The sequence below is a fragment of the Danaus plexippus genome, chromosome 8, assembly GCF_018135715.1.
Source record: "Danaus plexippus chromosome 8, MEX_DaPlex, whole genome shotgun sequence".
Lineage (NCBI taxonomy): Eukaryota > Metazoa > Arthropoda > Insecta > Lepidoptera > Nymphalidae > Danaus > Danaus plexippus.
This window is the reverse complement of record NC_083542.1, coordinates 333,464-350,884: the sequence shown is the minus strand read 5'-3', so window position 1 is coordinate 350,884 and position 17,421 is coordinate 333,464. Positions and strand designations below refer to the sequence as shown.

General features: G+C 42.8%; 1 protein-coding gene across 2 annotated transcripts; it reads right to left on the bottom strand.

Annotated features, from left to right (window-relative positions):
• Positions 1-40: 40 nt before the first annotated feature.
• Positions 41-17,192, bottom strand: LOC116771956 (protein singed). 2 transcript variants are annotated; one of them, XM_032663970.2, is made up of 10 exons: positions 16,922-17,192; positions 8,727-8,951; positions 7,082-7,190; positions 5,196-5,343; positions 4,448-4,633; positions 4,092-4,320; positions 1,365-1,521; positions 960-1,121; positions 742-869; positions 41-620 (listed from the first exon to the last, which is right to left on the bottom strand). In XM_032663970.2, exons 2-10 carry the CDS (start codon positions 8,944-8,946, stop codon positions 418-420), a joined length of 1,542 nt encoding a protein of 513 aa, XP_032519861.1. In that variant the 5' UTR covers positions 8,947-8,951; positions 16,922-17,192; the 3' UTR covers positions 41-417. The 2 variants fall into 2 exon arrangements, with proteins under 2 accessions (XP_032519861.1, XP_061377359.1); XM_061521375.1 differs by lacking the exon at positions 16,922-17,192 and adding an exon at positions 9,650-10,016.
• Positions 17,193-17,421: the final 229 nt, after the last annotated feature.

The following is a 17,421-nucleotide window of genomic DNA, read 5'->3' as shown; positions in this document are numbered from 1 at the left end:
CCCCCCCCCCCCCCTCCACCTCCAAATGAAACGTCCCAAGTACAGTGGATTATAATTTATTCATTAATAGTTTACAGAGACGATATCGTACAATGAGTTCGGGACCGGCACAATGTTTGTTCGTATTTATATCTCGGACGTCGCTCCCGCGCAGGCGCCGCTCGCGTCCTGAGCGTCCCGAATACAAAAACTAGTAAAAATAGTAAAAAACGCCGTCTCAGTTCAAAAAGCTCGGAGCGGACGTCCCCAGGGAGCGGCGCGGAGTCGGCCGGATCCTACGGCGCTGTATCACTTAAACTAACTTAATTAGCTTATAGATAAACGAAGCCAGGCGCGCCCCGCACGTGAGGCGGACTAGACGCCATATACAATAAATACTATCGAAATGCATTACACGCCGACGCCGCGCGGCCCGGCCTAGTACTCCCAGTGCGTGGCGTGCGCCAGCTCGGGCCCGGCCAGGCGGAAGTTGCCGTTCTTGGCGGCGGCGAGGTACTGGCCCGACCCCGACCGGATGGCCAGGCGGGTCGGCTCGCGCAGCTCCAGGTAGAAGGTCTGCGGCGAGTCGCTGTCGCAGCTCACCGCCTCGCTGTCCGCGTGCCAGTACTTGCCGTTCTGACCTGCGGGAAGGCATGGCCGTCATTGTCTGGGGGCCGTCCACGACACAGGCGGACAGTGTGAATGTACACCACACAGCGGTTCCTACTGTTCGGTGTTAAAGTGTTAAATCACGGTCCGTACCCTTGAAGTAGACGGCTCCCTTGGGTCCGCGGATGACCTGTATGGTCTCGTAGTTGGCCTTGTTGCACTCCAGGCGGACGCCCTTGGGGCCCACGAACCCTTGCTCGCACTTCAGCACCAGGATCGGTCTGCGGAGGTTCAGAGCGAGGCGTTAGTGTAGTCTGTCGCGTGCAGGACGGTACGTCAAGCCGCCGGTCGCCGGACGAGCCCTCACTCACCTGTTGATGAGATAGAAGTAGTACTTGCAGTTGTCGTCGACGGTGTCGGCGCTGGCGTACAGGTGTCCGGAGCGCTTGGTGAGGACGTACTTCCCGTTGTTGGCGCGGAACGACACCGCGCCGTCGCCCTGCCACGACAGCTCGAACAGCGCGTTGGACGACCTGGACAAACACACGCGTTAGACCATATGACATCATCACACAGGCTGGCGGGTTAGTTGGTGAGCTGACTATGGTGGCAGAAAGACGGTCTGGAGAGTAGGAACATAAGTAAGACGTGGACACTGAGACCACTCCTTTTTATAACAGGATGGTAAATCACTGGTTAGCAGGAATCTAAATATGATCTAATAAAGCCTCCGTCATAGAAGCTCTGCCGAGTGCTATGTGGGTGGTGTCTCGTACTTGTTGTCGCCGCTGGCCTGTATGCCGCCGCCCGTCTCCAGGGTCCAGTACCGGTCCTGCATGGTGCGGATGTACCAGCGCTTGGTGCCCCAGTCGAACTCCAACTGGAAGGTCTCGTGGGAGGAGATCTCGTCCTGGTTGGCCGTCACGTCCACACCTGCCGACATTACACCAACAATATATATTTAAAGTGTTGTACCTAAACGGATCGCCCGACACTGTGAACGTCAACCTTCCGGTCTGACTGAATACTCCCGCGTTAAATTTCTGTGAACTACGATTCTTTATCATTCGACCTACACTCGTCACGTTTCTTTATCATTCTGTCTACACTCGTCACGTTTCTTTATCATTCGGTCTACACTCGTCACGTTTCTTTATCATTCGGTCTACACTCGTCACGTTTCTTTATCATTCGGTCTACACTCGTCACGTTTCTTTATCATTCGGTTTACACTCGTCACGTTTCTTTATCATTCGGTCTACACTCGTCACGTTTCTTTATTTCTCGGTCTATACTCGTCACGTTTCTTTATTTCTCGGTCTATACTCGTCACGTTTCTTTATTTCTCGGTCTATACTCGTCACGTTTCTTTATCATTCGGTCTACACTCGTCACGTTTCTTTATCATTCGGTCTACACTCGTCACGTTTCTTTATCATTCGGTCTACACTCGTCACGTTTCTTTATCATTCGGTCTACACTCGTCACGTTTCTTTATTTATCGGTCTATACTCGTCACGTTTCTTTATCATTCGGTCTACACTCGTCACGTTTCTTTATCATTCGGTCTACACTCGTCACGTTTCTTTATCATTCGGTCTACACTCGTCACGTTTCTTTATCATTCGGTCTACACTCGTCACGTTTCTTTATCATTCGGTCTACACTCGTCACGTTTCTTTATCATTCGGTCTACACTCGTCACGTTTCTTTATCATTCGGTCTACACTCGTCACGTTTCTTTATCATTCGGTCTACACTCGTCACGTTTCTTTATCATTCGGTCTACACTCGTCACGTTTCTTTATCATTCGGTCTACACTCGTCACGTTTCTTTATCATTCGGTTTACACTCGTCACGTTTCTTTATCATTCGGTCTACACTCGTCACGTTTCTTTATCATTCGGTCTACACTCGTCACGTTTCTTTATCATTCGGTTTACACTCGTCACGTTTCTTTATCATTCGGTCTACACTCGTCACGTTTCTTTATCATTCGGTCTACACTCGTCACGTTTCTTTATCATTCGGTTTACACTCGTCACGTTTCTTTATCATTCGGTCTACACTCGTCACGTTTCTTTATCATTCGGTCTACACTCGTCACGTTTCTTTATCATTCGGTTTACACTCGTCACGTTTCTTTATCATTCGGTCTACACTCGTCACGTTTCTTTATCATTCGGTTTACGCTCGTCACGTTTCTTTATCATTCGGTCTACACTCGTCACGTTTCTTTATTTCTCGGTCTATACTCGTCACGTTTCTTTATCTCTCGGTTTATACTCGTTATAATTTCCTTTATATTTCGGCATATATTCGTGCCATGTTTTTCTGTAATCCGCTGCACATCCGTCACTCGGTTCTCAGCCGTCACGAGCCCGGCCGAGCGTAAAAGAAACTAGAAAGCGCTCACAATAGACGACTTTTTGTGCGAAATAACTGCGCTGAGATCGGACGGTATGAGAGTTTATACTTCATGGAATCTAATTTTTTATTGTTTTATCATTGTATGTGTCCCGAGGATCTCAAAACATATGATCACAGGTACACCATGCGATAGTGATCCCCTTCGTCGCGCCGCATAGTATATTAAAGAGCGAGTGTTATATTCGTGTGTACATTCGAAGCGGGTCAGGCCGAGACGCTGTCTCCGACGGCAACGTGAAGTGCCGTAACTTAACAGTACAGCGGGAAAGTTACGTTTGATTTAGAGTTAACTGGGTCACTGACACCCGGCGCTACTCTTAAATGATCCGCGCCTTACGACACTCACTAACTCCGCTCCGGCTCCGGCTCCGCGTGTGAGCGCTTCATTAATGCATCGATGTTCTTAATACTGGAGTTACAATTATTTTATTTTTTATCAAACTTTATTGATGTCTAAAGACAGTAGTGATCAATATCACTAGTACTGAATAACTTAACATTTTAAAACCTTCTCGCGGAGTGCGCGAGGCTCCTATAATCTATTTGAGTTCACGGACTGGTCTGGACCGTCGACTGTGAGCCAAGCCTTACTATATAAAGTATTCAAGTCTCCAGTATCTCTATTATAATATTTTCAACGAAACAAAAAAAAAAGATCCGAACAAGACACAAGTCGGAAGACGAACATTAAAATTTCTTCAGTTCGGAAGCTTTTAAGTATTTGTCAATATTAAAAATGTAGTCCGAAAGTAAACTATTGTCTGTTGTGTCGCGAGGAGCCCCCTGTATACGCGGCGGGGTCACAACCGCTTCCTGTGGCGCCACCCGCCGGCTGGACTTATAACTACATACGCGTATATTTAAACATTAGTTAAATAAAAAGCCTGTCACGTTGTTAAAGCGACATATCCTTTAAAGTATATTGTGGGTGTGAGAGCGTCTTCTGCCTGCTGGTGAGGATCCCGACCAGCGCCGGCTACGTGTGCTAACACGACGCACACGGATACGCAGGATGCCGAGTACGTTGTGGAGACAACCGTCTCGCTACAAAGTCATATGAGTGTGTGCCGACCTTGCTTGACGGACACGTGCTTGTCGTTGAGGGCGGCCACGAAGGCGGCCTGCGGCAGGCTGTCCTCCAGGGAGAAGAGCTCGTCCCGCGTGGCGGCCGTGGAGCGAGTCTTCAGCACCGCCTTGGAGCCGATGGGCGCGAGGTAGGCCCCCGCCGCGTCCCGGAGCGCCAGCGCGCCCGCGTGGTACTCCGCGCTGAACAGGCACTCCGGGGTGCACGTGTCCAGCAACTATGGGACAGCGGGAACAGCATGCGGTTACATGACTATGAATCGAATGAACAATGCCATGGACCTGGGGTACGACAAGTGGCCACCGCTGCAGGCAGGGTGTTGTGTGTGGAGAGAGAGTGCTTACCTTCCCGGGCGCGCTGAGGTACTTGTTGTTGCAGGTGTGGAGGGCGTACTTGCCGCCCTCGTCCGCGCGGAACTCCAGCGTGAACAGCGTGTCCTCGCCCCACGGCACGTTGGCGTCCACGTGGATCTCGTCCAGGGACTCGGACAGGTGAGCGAACCGCTTACGGCCGATGGAACGCAGGTTCATCTGTCACACCACACGGACAAAGGACTGAGGACACTTCACAAGTAACCTACACGTTGGATTGTACTCTGGACTTTAACGAAAAGTTACCGGAATCAATGCGAACGGAAAAACAACGAAACAAATATCTCAGAATTTATAATATTTTTTTTTATTTTCACGGAGGAAATGTGACCTCTCAGCACTGAACTGTCGGTCTCAGTGGAGCGGCTGTTCAAACATCGTCTGACTAATAGTACGGTAGACGTGACCGGAGACGAGAGACGAGATTGAAAAACACATGAAGGAGGGAATTGAGTCCACATTATCTGAAGGATGAAACGCGATCGCGTGACTCACGAGGCGCGCGGTCTGTGGTCAGGCGGCCGCTCGTCTCACCTGGAGATGTTTTTATTACATTTGAATCTTTATCTGCATCTCTATTATATTGACCGCGGTCCCGCCGCTGGCAGGGATGCGGTCACAGTCACATATCATCGTAAGATGTGTGTTTTATCGCTTTCAATAACAAAGAATGAGAAGAGGGATGAGTAGTGCTTGTCGCTGGTGTAGGACGTGGGTATACCTGAGGCCGGGCCGCCAGATGCACGTGCCACAGCTCGGCGTCTCCGGGGACCTTGGCGGTGCAGGTCAGCTTGTCCGAGCTCGAGCCCAGGAAGTATCCTCGCTCCACGTTCTTCAGAGCCCAGCGCCCCGACCCGTCCTCCGACACACTGCACCCAACATACAGTCTATATTATATAACCTTAATGGATCAACATACACATTAAAACTATCCAAGAGACCACGACCTCGAGCCGTGCTCTTCGTATTCATGTCCAGAATAAAAAATTAATAGCGTCTCGGATTAGTTCAAGTTGCCGAGCAGACCACGTTCATGTTGGAGAGATCGATCCAGGTTATGTTTAAACTTATTACCTATTCACGGATCGCTACTTGGTTTAATTAATTGCTATTATAATTGACTCCGTCTCCAGACCGAGAGCCTCGACACTGACACGTCTCGGCCGCCGTCATTGTATTCGTTACCGTCACAAGTATATTTATTTAATTTAATAAAATCAATTTACAAAGCGAATTGTTTTTCTTCGCACTTTCACCGATTTTCTTTATTGATATGACATGTAACTGAGAACGGGACACTTAAATGGATACGAGATTTCCGCACACCGATGTGTGTCTGTAGTCGACGTGAAATTTGACATGAAAGTTGTGAAAACTGAATGATGAGGCTGACCTTGAAACACCAACGCGACACGTTATATTTGTATTAATAAAACACAGATCTGTATAATTATATGTACTATATTATTATTTATACTTTACTATTACTATACTATACTCTGTTAGACTTAACGGAACAGTTTGTCATTCAATTCTACCTTCAGTTTTGACGTAAACAGTAAATACTCTAATTAAGATCTTCTAAGCCGGGCCGGCCGCTGGATCTCTTCCCTAAACACTCCATGTGAGGAGGGTCGTTACTCGTTATATTCCTGTCAGTCGCCACGCGCTCATTAAAACTCACAATAACCACTTCCCCTCTTAATAATCGTGCTGAAACACCCTTTAAACCGGCAGCCCTTTCGATATTTCTGTTGTTAATCTGAGAACCTTAAGTCAATCGTTTTTTTTTTCGTTCTTTAGGAATGTTTTGCTTCGCGTCGTAATCAGTAGTTGCTGTTTAAGTTAGAGAGAGTGTAACATTTTCTGTCTGCACATCGCTGCGTGTGTTACCCCTGAGGGACGTGAGTCATGTGTTGTGAGTCACCAGGATTGTTCGTCGCGTCTCTGTACTAACAATCGTTTCGCTCAGTCAGCTGCGTTAGTTGTTTACTAATAAGCATTGCCTCTGAATCGTGCTCTCATGTAATATATCTTATAAATCATTGTACGTTATGAACCTGTCTTCGTATATGTTGACAGATGTATCGTTTTAGTCAAGCTTCCTCTTTCAATCAAGCCGAAGATAGTTTTTGCGAGTCGACAATGGCTCGTAAATTAAAGTTCGAGTTCCGGTGAATCATTCCCAGGACCGAGATTAGTATTCCAGTGTCCTGAGCGACTTCCTCACCTCAACACTGATTTATTTCATAAACTAGAAGGACTCCCATGCAGGAGTATATATATAAAGTTGGACTTGATTAACAATGAGAAAACATTAGCATAAATATCTATAAAATCATTGAACCCGTATTTTATATCAAAAGTTGTGAAGTCGTTTGGGCCGCAGTGCTTCAGAGCACTTCAAGAATCTCCAGTTTGGAGCGGAGCCAGGCCTAACATCATTTCATACAAACTAAGTCCGCTTCGTCGGCATTACTTGTATACGACGCTACTTGGAAGGTGAAAGATTTTTCAATTTAATTTTCATGTTTATGTTTTGTTAAGTCTTCTGCGATGTATTGGAAAGGGAGAGAGAGAGTGTTGTGATGCTGGAGAGTCTCTCACCTGATCTGGAACTTGCTCCCGGTCTCCTTCTCATCAGACTCGCAGGTCACGTTGCCGAACGAGTCCACGGCGAGGTACTTGTCCAGGTGCGACCTCAAATATATCATACCTGGACAGAAGATCTCTCGTACATTACATGTATGTGTGTGTGTGTTAATGTGTGGATATGTTTTAAGACCCAAGCCGGTCGTTCGGCTTCACAGTATATATTAATAATAAATTAAGACAAACGCTCCATTATACAAATTAATATCAGATTCAGTAACATTTATGCCGTTCAAAGACCTCATCTCGTATATGTTAGAGACAGCTGTGAGTATGCTGTGGACTGTAGTCCCTCGTGATTAATATTAAATTTACACAACATTTAAGATATTAAGATCGTAACACTTACTGTATTTTTATAGAGTATCGTTGATTCCGTTTTAAAACTCGTTTTGAATATTATGAACAATTCAATCGTCCATTCAGTATACAAATGTCTAACGTTATAGGCAGTATCAGATGTCGGATGTGTTTGATAACATAGAGTCGTGGTGTGTGTGTGAGTGTGTATGCATGTGTGTGTCGACTGTGCACGGTTCAGTTTACTTTTCCATAACAGTGAGACATCTTTCACGTGTGAATGAGTTCTAGACCGTGGACAGTAAACACAGAGACACACACACACCGGCTGTTTTTATATCGGCGAAGAGATCGGCCTCGGGGACTACCAACATTCCGTCAAATAAACTCATCTCTGACTTGCTAATAAAAATATATAAAATAACCTGAATTAAGATTGAAAAATAAGAAGATTAAGAGGAGGATACTTTATAAAGATTCAAATCTGTTATAAGCACAGGATTCAGTGACAACAAATGTGTTTTCGGCATTTAAATTTTAGTGTTGAAATCGCAGCAGAGGATCCGCGCTCGGATCGATGAGAGGGCACCAGCTGACAGGGGTGCGACCCTCAGATAACAGGGGATGAGGGTCGAATAAAATGTGAGGCCGTGCATCATGAGGGGTGGGGAGGAGAGGATGCGGATCTAGCGAGCGGCGCGCACTCGGAACAATCACCTCACTTTGTAGTAGGTTTAAATCAGATGTTAAATTTAATGACACTTTATTTCCTCACTAGTCGCTCCATACCCTTATACTAATGAGTGAGACCTGACATGTCAACGATCAGCAACTGGAGATATTATTTAACAACAGTTTTTGTAACTACCTTTGTATTAAGCCAACAGCTGTCGGGATTGATTCGTTTATGTTTTATGGGAACAAGTTTCATACACACTAATAAATAAAAAAAATTCGCCGACATGTTAATGAAGTGTACACACGACTCGTATCAATGCAAATAATACACAATGGACCTTGTATGATAGAAACACGAAAAGCAATTAAAAATGAAATAACCGAACGGGTTTTTCATCAATTAGTGAGGGTTCAGAGCCCGGGCCCGGGGGCGGAAATTGGAAATAATATTGAGTTCCTTTGATGAGATTCACGTCTGTTTGGGGGTGAAGCCTCCGCGGTACAAACGCCTATTACACATGTAACTTAATTTAAAGAGCATTTGATTCAACAGCTGTTTAGTGGTGACTACTGATATCATAAATTAATGATTACAAGTAAACATACGTGACGCTGTACTCACTGTCATCGGCTTTGCCGGGAGCGGGTTCCAGGGTCCAGATCTGTTTCTTCTTGAGGCTGGTGCCGTTAGCGTTGATCTTGAAGCCGAAGGTTTCCGCGGTGAGGTACTTGTACCGCGAGTTGATCAGTCCTATGGTCCACCAGCCTCGCTGCTGGTTTTGTGTGATGATGTCTCCGGCTCCGTTCATCTCGCCGTTACTATGACCGTTCAACCCGTTCATGATGCCTGCACCAAGATTATTATTACTTTCACTTTGCTTTGAGACACAAAGATTCTGAAATGGACGGAAACGTTTTTCGGGAAGCTTTTATATCAGTTGCTCTTTATATTCTATTTAATAAACAAGACCGTAAAAAACGAGCTACGAGATGTAACTACCGCAGTTCACGCTACAACAATTATTATGTTTTGTATTGTGCCAAGTCGTGATCACATCGCAACATGCGAGTTAGACATCTTATTATTTAGCTGTCACAGACATTTTACTTGGGAAAAGAGAACCTATTGGATTTTAACAAGTAAATTGATCACGTAGTAAATGTCTGTCTGTCCGTATTACAAAATATTTACTATCACATTTGTATCCACATTAGCGCAACCCACGCCATCTGTGCTAGCCGGCGACGTTGTAATCTCAGCATGATAAATTTTGTTTTAAATAATTGTTATTTCATTTCCGATACCGTTTAAAGAAACAGTATCTTTTAGTGGGTCGACGATGTAAGTCAATTGTCTGTTATGTACAAGTGGAGGCGCCGAGCTGCATCCGTTAGGTACTCACGAATGTCGTGGTACCTACATATAACTTTACTTTAGCTGAGATATCACTAATGTTGTAAGAACGTATAATGTTTTTTTCTAAAATTGTTTGAGAGGTGTAATTATAATCCAAGATACATTAAAATTACGCGATTTAAACTTACATCAGCGAGATCGTTTTAGTCCACCGTGTATAGTCCCTTGATGAACAAAAACGTCTGTGAGTATTATATTTATACATAATCAAGAGTGATCTGTGTTCTGTGTTGTGTGTACGTGCATATTATCTCGAGAGGAAATGCCGCGCACCTCTCATAATAATTGACATGAATGCTCTTTCCCAGTTTACACCGAGCCCTCTATGGCGGGGCTCTCTCTTTGAGCGCTGCCTCGACTTGATTACAGTTCGTACTCCAGACACATTAAAAGTAATTTCGCAATATACCATATTATTACAGCGCACGATGTGAGGTTCTGTTGCGATTTGTTTTCCTTCCCACAAGAGAGACGCGTGTATAACAAACTAAGGCGAATCTAGTCGGACGCGGCGTCACGGTGCTCGCCCCGGGTCAAAGCCACTGTCCATTGTCGGGTTGGCGTTACGAAACACGTGATCACGCAACCATCGGTATGCCGAGAACGATCACATGTCTCATACAGACCGAGGAGGGGCGCAAGGAGCGTCATGGGCGACGAATAAGGCGAGGTCCATGCAAATAGCTTCATCTGTATCAGTGCTCGGAGGTCGGGGAGGCGGACGAACAGTGTGTATGGTCGAGGAATGTGACATCAGTTGAATGCAACATTAATGTCATTTAAATAAATCTCCATAACTAAAAACCCCGTTATGGAAGTTCCCCGACGAGCCACATGGCATTCATGTCTTTGGACGAATAAGGCGAGTCCGGACGAAGGTCCGCGGATAGGGCTAGGTCGAGAGCTCGCACCGAGGAGCGACTTCACGGCTCATAGATCACAATGGGATGTCTACCTCAGACATAGGAACGAATTGCGTTTATTATTAGGCCTTTGGTGATAGAAGATGATACTTCAAGCGTTACATATAGTTACATTATATACAGTAATATCAACCGAGTACTCCATAACAATAGATTTCTCTATTAGTTAGTTCTTAGAGCGCCTCCCGCCAGTGAGCATACCGTAACTTCCCCCCCATTTCCTCCTAAACTCCGTTCGTTCCTCCCGGTCTGAGGGGATGACATCTGCAACTCCCCCTCCACTGCAGATGTCTGCACCGTAAGGGATGGAGAAACCTCGGATCACTTATCCGATAGGATAGAAAACAGCCAGGAAGGTAGAACGTACGTTTAATGTTGAATTACTCAGACGATGTATAGCACTAATATTGCAAAGGGAATCAACTTTACTATTTTATGAGACCTAAATGTATGAAACAATCTTTCAATATAGTTCTTAAATAAGTTAATAGACAGGTATACATAAATTTTGATTGAATATTAAATCCGTTTCCTGAGACATGAAAGACTTATATCAATATGAAACTGTAATTCAAAGTCCCGTTACGACGCAGAGGTTTTAAGACAGTTTATGTTTTATCTATTTATGATAAGTTTTTAAAGATTTTAAAATCGATTTAAAATACAGTTAATTCTTTAACTTTCTTTTCTTGTTATGTGCTTCTTTTAATTGTGATTCAAAGCGAGTCTCATTAAGGGGTATTAAGATCTAATTTAATGTTTATTTTCATTTAAACTGTTTTATCGCGTCTAATGTATAATGAAATATAGATATGGTTCCGATTTCTAAACAGAAAAACCGCTAGAACCCTCTCTCCTACGATAAGTTAATTATTGAATATGTTAATGTACCTCTCGAAGACGCTGAGTGTCCTCCTCTCGAATGTAACACAAAGTTGTTGAACTTTTAATACGTTTTATTAATAGTTGTAAGACTGAACGACTCCGCGGCTGTTGTTGCATGCTTTGTTTATATTGAACATGTGATCAAACTAATTTACGATTATCCCGACTGGGGGTGAGGACGTTCACCCCGGACTTGCAAAAATATATATACTCACTAACGTATACAAACTCACTAAGACCATGCTTAGTGAGTTTTATAAGTCATAAGCTGGCTCATGTCAGCTATCGATAAATATATAGTGAACATATGTCCAGTAATGTTTTTTAAGTACCTACCGATCTTTCTAATTTTATGCAAACATTTATATCATAGTATTTTAATCATTTCAACATTACACAAAAATGTTATTATTCTGACTAACTGGCACTCATTTAACGTGTTCACGTTCCAAACATAACACCACTTTAGTAACAGCAGTCGGGTAAATAAATATATATATGTATAAAGATCTTTACATTATTGTCCGATTTCAATCACACCGAACACATCGGTGGCAGCCGATACATGAGTATAATAAACAATGGTTCATAAATTGTGTCAGCTATTGACTGAGGAGATAAGTTATATTTAGAGCTATCAGTTTCCCGTTACGACGAAACAAACAATTACTTATAACGTAAGGCGGCGTTTGTTTGCATCCATGTATATAATGTGTTATATAAAATATACATACATATATGTATATCCCGTCTCTGCACGTTACATTGTTATAACACACGCTGGTTACGCGTATTCAAAGTGAGCTTGGAGTTCAGAGCACAGTCTGCCTTTCTATAATATATTCATATTAACCAATGTACGTGACCGATGTTTCTGGACGTGTCAGCTATGTTATTAAAACATTACTTTAATATCACTGAAATATGTTGTATAATAAATTATAAAATATGTGCAGTAAAATAATCTTTGTAACGGACATGCCTCGGCATATCCTGTATATAATTAAATCAGTAGTATGTCTGTATGTGTTGTAAACGGTAACGTCTGATTGTGTGACGAAGTCAAAGGGTCACGCGCCACCGCGAGGCGCCGACGATGACCGCCCTTCATGACACATGGCGACCAAGACAAACATAGCGAAGAAAATAATAATAATAATAATGATAATATAATAAGTGAATAAGACATAATATTATAGTTTATTCATGGTAACACCTCACGTTAAGAACACGTAAAGCTAAATCTCTTGAGACGTGCAAACACTCGACCTAACAGCATCTCCAACGGTAACAGCCACCCGCCGCCTACCATCGACCGGTCAGGTATTATTTACAAAATATCTATTAATATTAAAGTACATGTTGGAAAATATACATGCTGCACGAATTTAAACCCCAATAGCCAATAAATAGGGGTTCGGATGTCTCGGGGGAGGGGGCGCCCTACTTTCGAACAGAGTTATTTTTAAGCGATGGAACTTAAAACACTCGACAATTAGGTCGAGGAGGAGAACGAAGTCAAGTCGTGAAGAGCGGCTCAGTCACGAGCTGGAGAGAGGAGCCGCTCTCCGACGACCTTCACGCAGGGGAATAAGGTTCTAAATGATACGACGCGGCACCAGGCTGGGTGCTTCAATGAGAGAACCCTTCATGATCTGTTTACGAAGCGAACAGCTCTCGAGAGCCAATCACATCGGAACAGAGGAACCGTTTATTGTATCACTAGTTAAACAATATCCACTGTGAGTTAAAGACGTTTTTATTAGGGATCAGTTGCCTCGAGAACAGTTACGAAGGCAGCCGGACCGTCAGTGGTGGCCGAGGTGTGAGCTGGTGATAGACGAGGCAGGTCGAGACCAGGTCTGTGTAGTGTTGTCTCGACTCGCGGACACTCACCGTTAGGGTCGACGACCCATCACTGACGGCGACCGTCTGATCTAGAAGCGATCACTGTACCATTGGGAATTAATATTGTTACACACTATGAGGAGAGCATACTATATCATATATGTATGTGGCACAGCTAAGAAATAAAGTTATACTGGGTGTGGTTTTCCTCTCGACTTGAAATCAAGTAATCTTAATACTGAGTATAATAAATCTCACTTTTTTTATATGTGTAATAAACTTTAATTGGATATGAACAGTTATGATACGTACATTTTATTTGTTCAATTAATTAGTACGGTCGGTGAGCGAGGAACATTAATTTTACTCAAAATTTTTATATTCTAGAAAATAATTAAAACTTCTTTATAGAAGTGGAAATTAGACAGAGTTAGCGGTGCGGCACAGACACGCGGACGGAGTAGGGGGAAGTGAAGACACGATGCATGGAAAAAATAATGTTGATCCGATGAAGTGTTCACCAGTGATCAACGGAATTTGTCTTCTTCGATGGTTTAACTCGTACTATTTTCACTTGACAGAAACCTGTATGGTGTTTATTTCGATTTAACATACAACAGCCACAGTGAGTGTAAACAACTCCGCCGCTACATTTATTATCGAGTTGTAACTCGAGCCGATCAGTTTTATCCTTATTTCTATTTCAGTATTGACCGATGTTCGTTCGCCTCGTTCGAGATTCCTCGAGTCCTTTGTGTGGGCTCCTATATAAATAGCTCCTGTGATGCAGATTTTTATTCGTACGTCGCATCGATCGACGACAATTATTTTTGTGATATCTATATAAATAAACAAATCGCGTGAGTCACACACCACCCGCCACATGCAGCCGAGTGCAATCCACTCTAGAAGGGCTTTAAAAGTAAAAATAAAAGGTCGACGCTCGTGGCGGGGAACGCGCGCCGGCCGGGCGGAGCGCGGGGAGGCCGGCCCTGACCTTGACACTAGCGGCGTTACCGCGAACTAGTCGCTTTATAACAAACATTACCAGTTAGGATTCGAATATAACGCGAACCGTGGGTTAGGTAGTAGTATAGCTGCAGCGGCTTGTAGCCTGATACAGTGTGTGTATGATTAATTCAAAGCATTGTCCCGTCTTAGACCGGGGACGCGACGTGCACTAGCACTCATATATGGGCGAGGACGAGACTGCATAATGAAACACAGTGAACACGACACGACCTCGCACACTAAACATTGTTACCGCCGACACTACACCATTACAGTTAATATTAAACAAAACGACACCGGAGGTAGGATTGTTTCAATATAACGAATATTATTATATTCAAGTGCGATGTTTTAAGGAAAACTGTAACTGTCAATTGTGAGCTAATGATTTTATGCACGTTCTAAAATTAAACTCGAACGAAAGAAGTTCGGACGGTTACAATTACATGGCGTTTTAACAATAAAAGACAACATTTTGGAAAATGTTTTAACAAAATCGTTCAAACGTCCCAAATAAGTATGTTATATTGTTATTCCTATAGTAACACGATTGTCTTGTGTCGTCCGTCCGCGATAGCTCCGTTCTTATGATAATTATACATTGACAAAGGAACAACATTCAGCATCTGATACGTGCTGTTAATGTAAAATAACTATTTAAGACGTGTTTTCTTTTCAATAAAGCTTATATTCAAAAACAATTTAATTTTTTTTTATGTAAAACTTTTTAAAAGCGATAATAAATATTGAGACACCTGTATAAACAGTCGCAGATGTTTTTACAAAAATACAAACATAGACAGGTCTATTAACTTTTGAACTGGTAGATGATAAACGAAATGTTACCGAATGTGTCGTGAGAGCACTCCACAAAAACGGGCAGTATCGATAGATAACGAACATTCGCTCTCTTTATGAATTAAAACCGGTAAACCATAAACATATGTAGCTATACGAACGTTATAAAAGACCCATGACATCGGCCGCGCGGCGCGCCACCGATGACATTCGAGGAACACATCTGGTTACTTTATTTATTCATCGCATTACTTGTAAGTGGTGCATTTCATGAATTATTTGTGTAAAAAATATACGAAGAATTTATGATTCATCGCAGACCAAGAGGTCGACGACTCGTTGTGATTAGTTCGAGAATTGATTTTTCTATATGTTATAGTCACTGTTTTAAATTGTTTACGGTAAATGATATTTTTATTATCTTCGGCGTCTCTGCCATAGACACTGCATATTAGTGTATTTTCTATGTATATTTTATCATAAATCAAAATGTAGAGTCAAATTTGTATCTACGAGATTAAAAAAAAATCAACTCTGTTTCTGGAAAATATCTTTAGACCTGGCAAGTCTGCGTTCTTAACACGGTGAAAGTAAAAAAATAACTTATGTTTCTTTGCGTCCTTTTCGTACAGAATACATCGCTTTTTCGTCAGCCTGGCCTACACAAATAAACAATATTGGAGTTTCTATTTTAAGCGATTTTTTCTAAATGCCTGAAGATGTTTATACAGTACCTATACCTAAACTTTTTTTCAAATTTTGTCGGTATTGTTTTGAACCGGTAGAGCTAATTTGACAGAGTAATTAAGGCAAGTTTTACTAGTTAAATTTTATTTATTTTAATTAAACATATGATAAAAGCTAATTCTTTAGCTCGGACAAAGTCACGGCACAGCTGGCTCCACAATCTTTGTCATGGTGTAACAGCCGTCGCGGGTTTCGTTTCCACTCCTCCACCACATGCCCCCAACGTTGCCGATATGAGACCACCTACATTATTATTAAAGCATATGCTTTGAAGATACAAACTACTTTTTTTTCTACTCATTCTATCAAACATTTCAAATTACTTCCACTTGATTAATTTCACCTTTGCTTAATCTTTAATGATCTATTTGCTAGATTGCATTTTTTGTCCTCCAGAGTCATAAACAATGTGTACTTATAATATTTTATAAGAGAAGTTCAGACTATTCTAACTACTGTGCCGTGTGCAGGCACAGATTCCTAACGCAGCCGCTCGCACAGATAAGGAACAATACGTCCTCTGTACACTGAACCCCGCCGCGGACCTGTACGGCTCTACTACTAACAAATATTTGTATGTAGCTAGCTTGACGCAGTGCATTTATGTAAATTCACTTAACACTGTCCGCAGGGAGAAATCGAAATGGATTTTAATATTTCTATATTAAATAACTGAAAACAATCATTATACAATTATATTTATTGATAGCCATGACTTCACATTTACCAGAACCTGATAGGCTGATTGTTCTGGAAAACCGCGACACAGATTCTCTATGCCTAAAAGATCTCTTACATTATTTATACAAATTAGTAAAATATTATAATTATTCAAAGCTATAACGAGCTAAGGATATCAGAAAACAAATAGTATTTAAAATTTACGAGAATTGCTTTAAAATCTACCCTCTTAATATAGTAAAAAATAATTATCCTTTATCGTGTTTTCTCTATAAATGCGTATTTACTATAGAATAGTAGAATGAACCTCGGCGATGCGAACCTCCCGAACGCAATACGAAATAGGTATAGACAGTGTGGAGGGTGTAGCTGACTAGCTGTAGGTAGGTAAGAGAACGCCGGGACAATCGATTCGGAGCTAGCTCCCCTACGTCTCGCCGGGCAACCACCCGCCAGCCGGCTCTCGCAACCACGCATTCCCGTAAAAAGAAACCTAAAAAAACTTACCTCTTCACACTCCACCAAGCACAGACGAACAGCTACAGTACCGTAGTCGCAGATCGCGAAAAAACACTAAGCACTCGTACCCTGTCTACCGATCACACCCCGTGTGATTATAACACAAACATCGATTTACTCGACACCCGGTTTTATTTGAGACCCTTTTAAAAATATTCTTTCGCCTGTCGGCTAATTAGGAGCGAGCAGTTTCTTTCTTAAAATGGCAACGATGTAACCCCCACGACACTTCGCGGTGGACTGAACAGAATGAACATGGCGGTCGGCCGTCGTCCCGCGCGCGCTGCTGCTGACGCGACTGAATGCAGCAACACAGACCCGTTAGAGAATGCACCAATGACATTACAGACTGCCGAGAATCCTCCAATGACAACTGAGTGTACGAGAAAACATAACATAAAACAGCACATTTCGAATTTGAAATTTAATGTTAATTAGTATGTATTATGTTCGTGTATATATATATTTATTTTTTATTTTTGAACTTC